This window comes from Mizuhopecten yessoensis, unplaced genomic scaffold (genome assembly GCF_002113885.1).
Source record: "Mizuhopecten yessoensis strain PY_sf001 unplaced genomic scaffold, ASM211388v2 scaffold523, whole genome shotgun sequence".
Classification (NCBI taxonomy): Eukaryota; Metazoa; Mollusca; class Bivalvia; order Pectinida; family Pectinidae; genus Mizuhopecten; species Mizuhopecten yessoensis.
The window spans coordinates 1,128,816-1,139,186 of NW_018403589.1; the positions used below are offsets into that span (position 1 = coordinate 1,128,816).

Below are 10,371 nucleotides of genomic sequence, written 5' to 3' on the forward strand. Positions count from 1 at the left end.
CCCCCGCCCCAAAAAAACCTTTTACTACTAATCAAATCAGAGGACACTTCATGAATATTCATAAGGTAGCTTTAGTAAACACCAATCACATCAGTTAAACAGCTTATATGCTAGCCAAGGTTGTGTTATAATTCATAATCTGATAAACAGACAACAAAACCAGCATCCAGAAAATTACGGTAATATAAATAAAAAACGGAAAATTCCAGAACTCTTATGCTGCGTCTATTTTTTTTATATATTTTTTATAGATATTTTGGCGATAGAATTTGCTAATGCTGACGTTAAAATTACATGCAGTGCTTGAGAAACTTAAGATTAATCTTATTTGGCCTAAATCAATCAATCTATTGTGTATATATCATAATTAAAAATTTCCCAGATAGATCAAGACCAATACAGTTCAATTTGTTGACAACAATTCAATTTAAGGAACAGATGTTTAACAAAGACTGATGGACTTACTTTCAGGTATTCATCCTCCGATGCAAAACGCTCCTTCTGGATCCGAGTCATATACAGTACATCTGTATCGGGGAGAGCGTCCTCTAGGTTACTATACTCACTCTGTTACAACATTTAACAAATATCAAAAGTATTAGATATGGTCCGTGCCAAGTTAGGCCAAAATCTCTCCTCTTATATTTTTTAAAAGTAATCTCTCCTCTTATATTTTTTAAAAGTAGTCTTAAAGATTGATTTTATATCCCATTTTAGACCCTGCCCCTTGACCTCTATAGAAGCCACATTTATTATTTATATAATGTTCAATTCCCTTGGTCAAGGTAGGCTAAGATCCAAACCACTTCATTCCATGCTCAAAGAATGGTCTGAAAGATCAATCCCATTTCCTTTTTGGGGACTGCCCCATTAGGAGTGGGGTTGGGGGACCATTCATTTAAACAACATCTATTTTCCCTTTGATCATTACTGCATGCATTGACTATGAAAATGCCATTAATTGACCCATTAAAAAAAATCAATCATGAAATTACCATTAATTTCCCCATCATTTTACGATGATTAATGATACAAATTATTGATTAATGGGGTTTTAATAATGTATCAATGGGAAATTAATGGATTTCACATGCAGAAGTATATCCATGGATGATCCATGATGAGTCCCAATCATCTTGGTCAATCTGGACACCTGGCCCTGAGGAACAGCTAAAGCACACTTAAGGTTACATCAGACCTTAAAGCAAGCTAACCATCTCTGGGTACACAGTACTGTGAACACCATGGAGAGACAGCATACCTGGGAAATCCCTTTTGATGCCACCATTTCTTTGATGTTGTCTGGCATCTGAAGTCCATCGGGAGACACATAACGGAGAGTGACCCGATACAAGGTCAGTATTTTGGCAAGGGAGTGGACAGTACGACCGTTCTTCAAGTCTCCAACCATAGTTACCTGTACAGAAAGGTAACATGTATATGTAAAAGTATTTTGCCCTTCATATAGGAAGCTTTTATTTTCTCTCACTTTGTCATTTAATACTATACTATCAACATTAGTTCATGGTCCATTGTAACATTGCCTACAATATCAACAATAGACTTACTGGTGATACGAGATATAAAACATCCATCTTAAGTGAATTGTGAATTTTGTGGTATCTTAATCTAAAGATTTTATTTAATATTTCTGTTTATATTAAGAAAGTGATTTTAAGGAAATTATAGAATAATCCTTACAAACATACTGCATATTTATTTTTTGAGATATTACAGATCTGTCGGTTCCTATTTCCGACCTGTACTCACCACCAGTCCATTGACTGTTCCGATTTCCTCCCTGATTGTGAATACATCGAGGAGAGCTTGTGTGGGATGTTCTCCAACTCCATCACCCGCGTTAATCACAGGTTTACGAGATTTCTGGGCTGCCAACTATAATACAGATGAAACAATGTTATTGTAAATATTAGCAACTAAACAATTGTGAGTCTTGCTGAAGGTTCACATGTTCACATTAAAGGAGATATATTTCCGATTAGAAATGTCAATCTTACTTACAGAAAGGTTACTGTTAGAGGTGAAGGTAAGTGCAACTGGTTTAGTTTTGACCCATGTTGAGGTACCCATATTACCTCCAGGGTAATAACAACCATCAGAGATAAGAGTAACATTACCATTATGGGTAGAGACTGAACCTGTCCTTCACAAGGACAATTTATTTAATCAGTGTGATGTATATAGTTAAGGGTATAAAACTTGTAAAGTATAACTAGACATAGTTACTCACAGCGACGGCACCAGGCTGTGGGTGTCGGATTACCAAAACGTCAGTGTACCCAGCCATCATCATCACAGTGTCTATAAAATATATGTTATTCTTTATCCATACAGGAGGCCCATGTTTTTGTTATGTGACAAATAATGAAAGTACATAATAATAATCAAATGTGTCTTTGATTGCAGATTGGCTTTTATTAAATGTTTGGGAGTGACCAACATTTATAAGTGGCTAGTAAATGTTAATAATAAAATCATAAGCTTTACAGTAAAAGTTACCCTTTCAAGAGGAATAGATAAACTGCAATCACATTATGAGAATTCAAATCTACTGAAAATCAACAAAATACCCAGAAACGTCATTTCCCTCTATCCATCCTAGTAAACATTACTCCTCGCCCACTACCATGGGGGAGGGTCCTTAAATGACCTTAGCTGTTAATCCTTTCACCCCTATGTAACTTCAGTAGACTCTACCATGGGGGAGGGTCCTTAAATGACCTTAGCTGTTAATCCTTTCACCCCTATGTAACTTCAGTAGACTCTACCATGGGGGAGGGTCCTTAAATGACCTTAGCTGTTAATCCTTTCACCCCTATGTAACTTNGCAGAGGAATGAAAAACCCAGGGGCAAATGAAAATCAAAATTAAGCCTTTAAATCCACTTAGAGGATCTGATTCTAGCATATCTGGGTCCGAGGATAGAGACTGAAAATTTTAGCCAATTCAACCCTTTTCGTCTCTGTAATTCAGACCCTTTGGGGTTGGTGGGGTCAGCCCCTTCTTCAGTATAGATTCTTATCCCTACCTCAGGCTCAAGTTTACCTCCAAGTTCCATCAAAATATGACATACAGTTTCTGAAAAGAAGTCGAACATATGATTGTTTCAGGTTTTGCACTTAATGACCCCAATGAGCCCGTTTTTGAGTATAGATTCTGATCCTCACCATGGGCTTACGATTACCACCATGTTTCATCAAAATATGACGGACAATTTCTAAGATGTCGAAAATGTGATTGTGTAAGCACGACGGATGATGGAAGACAGACAACACATGACGATGGATGAAGAGTGACTCAGATGACATAAAAAATGCAAAATGTTCTTTTTGCGAAATATATCAATAAATAATACCTTCTAGTGTCTCGCCCTTTTTACTTGAGGAGGCAGCCTGGTCGAGGTTGGTCACTGTTCCACCCAATCGCTGCATTGCCACAGCAAAGGAACAGCTTGTTCTTGTACTTGCTTCATAAAACATGGATGCCATCACCTTTCCCTGAGTCAAAGTGAAGGTCAAGGTCATTTCAGACTGGACATATAATAATAGTACAAGGTTATAAATTGAACAGTTTTTGTCCTAGCTAATGTTTTTCTTTTCAGTAGTAGAAGTTTAACAAGGAAGTGGATGGGGTACTGAACAAGTTCAGCTGAGTTATCTCCCTGTTGTATAAAAAAGAAACATTCTTTGTGAACAAATAATATCAACTTATTGTGTTGAGGGACAGGGATTAGCTCTGATCCTGCCTACTATTACATCAGAATTGGTGCTATGTAACATTTTCCAAATTTACAAGAGAAATATTTGTATTTTTAGAGCTTGATAGCTTTTATTTATCCCACAACCAATTTTTACTCCCAACTCATTAGATAAACCTGATAGAACTTAGGAAACATTTTTGGTTACTTATTAATGGGTAACACCTTGGACTTTATTTTATTGGTCAGTCTTGGTAATTATAACGTCAAGTAACAAGAGGCCCAGAGGGCCTGTATCGCTCACCTGTTTCTTTTGTTACATGAAACTGACATATAGGTAACTTAAGACCAAATTTGGTAACTAAAACACAAGACATTTTAACATCTCTAAAATGGTTCCGAAGATATTGTTGTTTGAAACTTGAAATTTAAATTTAGAGCTTTTAACCCACATTGACATTTGACTCCCGACTTGCACTTAAAGTTGACCTTTGACTTCATTACTTTAATAAAGAAAACAATTCACACAGCTGGTCTACATAACATACCCAAGTATCATGACTCTAGTCCAAATGGTTCTTAAGATATTGTTGTTTGAGGTTTTTAACATTTGACCCCTGTGACCTTGAAACTAGGTGAAGTTCATTTATTTGAACAACATCTGTAGCCCTTCTTTCCAGTCTACTACAGGCCAAATATCATCACCCTAGGCCTCTTGGTTATTGAGAAGAAGTTGTTTAAAGTAAAATATTGACGGCGGACAGCCGGACGATGGACAGACGCCCACACCACGGCATTAGCTCACTTGGACCTTCTGGCCAGGTGAGCTACAAAAGCTTCGAGACGTCATCTTATGTTATGATGTTGTGGTTGTAAGAGAAAAAGGTCCCCAATTTCATGATGGTTGATAATCATGTTTATCTCTCATTTGTTAATTTTCAAATTGTAGAAGACACTTGGTAAACCTGGTGTCTTTATATAATTTGAAATTAACTTTCTCAAGTTAGGATAAACAGGAAAAATAACATGACTTATACGGGAACAGTCTCCCTCCTGTAAACCTCATCCCTTTAGCAATAGATCTGACTTAATCAGATAAATCCCATTACATCAAAATTTTTATTTATTTTGGATCAAGTTTTACTTCATAGTACATTATAAACTATTGAAACTCTTATTCAAATCTATATTTTTTTCCTAAATTTGTGATTTAATTCTGTTTAGTGTATGATAAAGTCTGTTTTGGTTCTCTACAACACAAACATGGATATTTGATTCCCAAATATTAATAAAGTGAATATTGAATTGAGAGGAGACAAATAATCATGTTTCCTATACACAATCAATAATTGTAAAGTGAACATTGATAGGAGACAAATATTAATGTTTCCTTTATAAATAATCAACAATTGTAAAGTAACATTGAAAGGAGAATAAATATTCATGTTTCCTTTATACATAATCAACAATTGTAAAGTAACATTGAGAGGAGACAAATATTCATGTTTCCTTTATACATAATCAACAATTGTAAAGTTACATTGAAAGGAGTATAAATATTCATGTTTCCTTTATACATAATCAACAATTGTAAAGTAACATTGAGAGGAGACAAATATTAATGTTTCCTTTATACACAATCAATTTTGGGGCACTCAGTTCAATTCAGTATAGGTATCACTTAACTGAGTTTTGGACTTTTCATTCAAAATTGTTGTTAATAAATTCTAAATTCTCATTTCATCCCCAAAATTATTATATGTAGAGATCGATTGAATTCATCAGTATCCAAATTCTCGTTGCTGGTGTATCATTCTAGATACAGAAGCAGAGGATTAGGGATATTAACTGTAATTTGTCTCAAACATTTCTTTCATCTTAAACCTTATTCGGGATATTACATGTAGCTCATCAAGTTGCAACAAACGAGGTTTAGGTAATTTGTTTTGGAAATAGAAGTACTAGAAGTTTACAATCGTCACACTACTATTCCTTAATCAGACCTGGTAGCTCATCAAGCTGCACCGAGATGAGGAATAGTGTAATACAGGATGATCATCTATCTATATATCTGTATAACCATACCGACGCCTATTCCTCATCCGGACCTGGTAGCTCAGCAAGCTACACCGTGATGGGGTATAGCTCATTACAATATACATGATGTCCAGTTATTATCCTCTTCTGTCATACTCATCAGTAGCTCTAGCCAAGTACGTAAACTGTTCCAACACTGCATTGTTGATGGTCCGCTAGATTTTTAAGATGAGGATATTTAACTGGACACTACATGCTATCCTTCTTCTGACGACAAATCCAGGAGAAGGATATTTAGTTTATTTTGTAGTAACTGAGTTGCCCCTTTCGCCAAACATAGTTATGTAGTTTGTTATATGAATGTATATGTTTTTAATTATTTGTCATATAATCATGTTATGTCATGTGTTGTGTAATAAATGTATATACTGTAACTTTATATTCTTGTAATTTGTTCAGTTTAAAATGAAGCTTATGTATATAAGCGTAGTTTAAACTGATAAATTTCATTCTATCTATCTGTATTTATATTGCTACCATCCGTACTGAATTTATCATACTTGGTAGTATACTTTATAATTAAATGTAACCTATTATAATGTCTTCAGATAGGANTATAAAGTGTTTGTGTGACAAGTCTTTACCTTCAGTACATAGTCCAGGTGTTTGTCTCTCATTACCGAGATCCTCAGCTGATGGGCCAGGTTAAACAGATGATGAAGCTGCCACAGAAAACAGTGTGTATATGATTTCCCTACCTCAACTGACAAATTCTAACACAGGTTATATAATACAAATAGAAAGGATGAGCAACAATGCCTCTGGTCCCTGATCAAAAATGTTATCTTCAGTTTAAAACCAATGTATGATATAAAAGTTGTTGGAAAGTTTGTCTATAGCGGATTTTTTTTTTTTTTTTAAATCGAGAGACCCCCTAGAAAGTCTACTGTATTGCAGAAAAACGCCTTAGGAAAAGAGAAATTTGAGAAGCCAACAGATACTGCCTATAGGTACATGAACATACCAACTCCCTATTTAGGAGGATACTCCCAATTTGGACCCTTGATTTTAATATTTCCAACCATTGAATTTGTTGAACTACTCCTACATTTTAAGATCAAATTATTTCATCTGTGCAAATCAAAATAAGCCATCTGAAAGTGTTATTTTTTCCCTAGGGGTTTATACAAAAAATTCATTTATATTTTAACTTTGAGCATGGGGAATTTCCCTGATGGAATTTTCAAAATATTGGCAAGTATGCAGGCTCTGACTTACTGAGCCGAGTTCTCATTGTGTGACGTTACCTGGTCCTTGTTGAAGTTATTAACAGTGAGAATGTGGTGACCAGTGAGTCCAGGGGTGGAATGGAGGAGCCCCAGGGGGTTGAGCAGGTTCTGTGTGGCAGTGGGCATCATCATCCCCTGGGTTGGAGACAGCAGGCTAACATCCTTTTTGCTGAAATCCCCGCCCCCAAATTCTCTCTCCCGGAAACTGTCAAGCCCTGTAACCCCAATAAACAACCATCACTTTTATTTCACATTGGCTTCACCGCAATTGTAGAATTTTTAACTATTTTTTCTCTGACACTGATATATATTTGTGAAGGCAGATACTATATAATGCTTGTAAATAAACTGTTTAATAATGTGCAAATAATTCTTATCTCACTGACTTGTGTAAACATTTCTTAAATGATGGAACAAATTATTTCATCTGCATATTTTCACGATATTGGAATATTGATTTACAAACAAAGGGAGATAATTCCTTCACGTGAAATAATTTGATTTAAATCATCCATAATTTACTGTTAGTAAATCAGAAAGTCAAGACATTATATGACAGCAAGCTAAAAGCTACTAGAATTTTTTAAATAAGTGATTAACAAACAACAGGAGCAGTAATTAGGCAAGTAATCTGTACCACAAATCACACCATGTAACAACCTTTTTTCACAGCGTAAGAATGAAATATCAGGTCAATGCTTACATGTTCCACATTTATTCAAGTTTCCTTTGACTGATAAATATTAACTGATTTTTACTACTTGTTTTCTTAACTTTTGATAACAAATTGTGAATCTTACTACACACTGTGTTCATACGCCAAAGTAATGTCACACTGTAATTATATGACATGTGATACATATTCTAATCAAGATTTTCTTTCTTTAAATTTTAAATAATTTGACTGATGTATGAAGACAATTACCAAATGGCTATGACAAGTAATAAAATCAAAAGATTAAAAGTTCAGCAAAATAGTTTTTCAAACATATCAGCAAAGTTGCATCAATCAATTTAGTTACAATTAGATTATAATCACAAAATCCCCAATTATTGACATCATCCTCTTATCAGTATGCTAAAATGTCTTGCATAAAAAATAAATGTACAGTTAATATCAAAACTTTAATCATTTATTTGTAGGGCTAATATCAACCCATTAGAAGTTTGTTACAAAAGGGCAAATTATTTAACTTGATTTGTTGAGCTAATATGCCATTAAAATAATGTTTTTGAGAAATGTACAACACATTAAAAGTTTGTTTTGTAGGGCTACTATCAAACCATTAAATTTGTGATTTGTAGAGTTAATATAAACCCATTAGAAGATTATTACAAAAGGGTCAATCCATTAAAACCTGATAGAGTTACTATCAAACCATTAAAGTTTTGTTTTGTAGAGTTAATATGAACCCATTAAAAGCTGATTATATGTTGTTTTTATGATTACAAACCACCGTTAGTTAGGAATTTCCCGTACCTCGAGATGTACGCAAGTAAATATTTGTCCTGTTACCTAACCTTGGTGCTGTATATAAAGTAACGATAAATTCGACAAATTCACCAGGATCAACAAAGTTTATAGAAAGCTAAAAAGAAGGCAATTAAATTGTATACCCAAAATCTATATCAACATTGTAATTCTGCTTTTTTTCCACTGCATCTATAAGACAAGGACATGATGCAAGCTTAAGGTAAACATAATCAGAACCTAGTTTATTTGTGGCTTCGTTGAAAAGTATCTTCTACCTATCCCCACATGGAATGTAATTACAGATCAGTACCCAAGTAGATATAATGTTCACTTACACGACCTTACATCATTAACTATTACATTATCAACAAACAGTAATTGTTAAATTTGATTATTTTTCCTTTTTTTATCATTTAATAGATAATATTCTTAAGTTTCTATGACCAAATTAGTTTTCAAGTTATCTACAACCATATTGCCTGCCTCGTCACAAAGACCTCTTTTTTTTTTATTATTATTTTTTATTATCAGAGTGAAGCAGAGGAAGGTTATTAACATGTCATTAAAACAATGTAAATTGAACTGCAGGAATTCTGTGGATATCGGAAATCCTTGAGCAGGATTTTTTTCGAAATAACCAGAACTTTTTCTCTGTAATCTGGTAAAATGAGACAAAAGAAAAGGAAATTTAAAGCTAAAGCCAAAATGAGTGTGAAGCTCATGCTTAGTATACATATAGTCTATACACAATGCTACACATCTTTGAAATCAAAGGGTTCCACCACCACCACGACCCCCTTACACCTAGGATGATACAATTAGACATAGTTGGATCCTCTGATGTACATGTGAAATATAGTGTGGCAGCATATTGTTATAACTGACGGCCTTATAATCGGGTGTCACTCCTCTGTAAACTTCAAAACACTGCTATCGGCTTGGCGATTGGTCAATATTTCTTTCGATTTTGCCCTGTCATATACCCAGGCATCCTCGATACTCCAGGGGTTACAATCACTTTCACTCTATGCACCCCTGGAATACATTTGTATATCATAGCAAAATTTAAGGCTCAGTGTGCAGCACCTTATGAATGAGACGAGAAGACTAGTTTGATCCTTTGGTGTACATCAAAAAAAATCAGTTGGTTGCTTGATGGAAAGTTGACTGGCTTTGAAGTCGGGTGTCATTCCTCTCTAATTTTCAAAGGACAGGTAGCAGCCTAGCAATTGGTCAGTTGTTTTTTTACCTGAGATCAATCAAATAGCTAGCTAGTGCCTTCAATCTTGGTATGACATATTCCAGGGGTGCAGAGAGCAAAAGGTGTGGGGAAATATGTTTATCGAGAGCAAAACATGTTTGATTTCAAAGTTGAATGCTACACTACAGAGAGATAAAGAGTATGTATACTATAAATAGGCTGATTTCTGCACCAATGTTATTTTCACATAATTTATTGTAGTTAATTCAATGCAACATTGAACAATATTTCTCATCAAGTAACATTGTAGACAAGGGCTGCAACGATACACATACCTCATGAAATGATACGTATCGCGGTACGAAGCTTACGATACAATAACTATCACTTTATACACAACAAAAACGATGAAACAACAGTTTACCTGTTTATTACAATTCGAGATATTTAAATGAGGCAGATAGCAAGATAAAAGAAAATACAAACTTATACTTTGGCGTATCAGGGGCTACTCACTCAACACAATAAGCTAACTATATACAATACTACAAAAACAAACATGTACTGACGAGGTAGCCTCCTAAGCAAAGAAAGAGGCCACAAGGAAAAACAAAAAATATATTCTCAGCAATATATTTTAAGTAGGCCAGAC

At 34.6% G+C, this 10,371-nt stretch overlaps 1 protein-coding gene across 5 annotated transcripts in view; it reads right to left on the reverse strand.

Annotated features, from left to right (window-relative positions):
- Positions 1–10,371, reverse strand: part of LOC110450403 (CAD protein-like) — a 128,913-nt gene that overhangs the window by 5,237 nt on the left and 113,305 nt on the right. For all 5 annotated transcript variants that reach the window (XM_021497899.1, XM_021497910.1, XM_021497892.1 and 2 more), the window contains 7 exons: positions 7,063–7,259; positions 6,400–6,477; positions 3,377–3,518; positions 2,252–2,322; positions 1,771–1,896; positions 1,262–1,417; positions 466–567 (listed from right to left, as the gene is read on the reverse strand). In XM_021497899.1, coding sequence (XP_021353574.1) covers positions 466–567; positions 1,262–1,417; positions 1,771–1,896; positions 2,252–2,322; positions 3,377–3,518; positions 6,400–6,477; positions 7,063–7,259 — 872 coding nt within the window. The remainder of the gene's footprint in view (positions 1–465; positions 568–1,261; positions 1,418–1,770; positions 1,897–2,251; positions 2,323–3,376; positions 3,519–6,399; positions 6,478–7,062; positions 7,260–10,371) is intronic.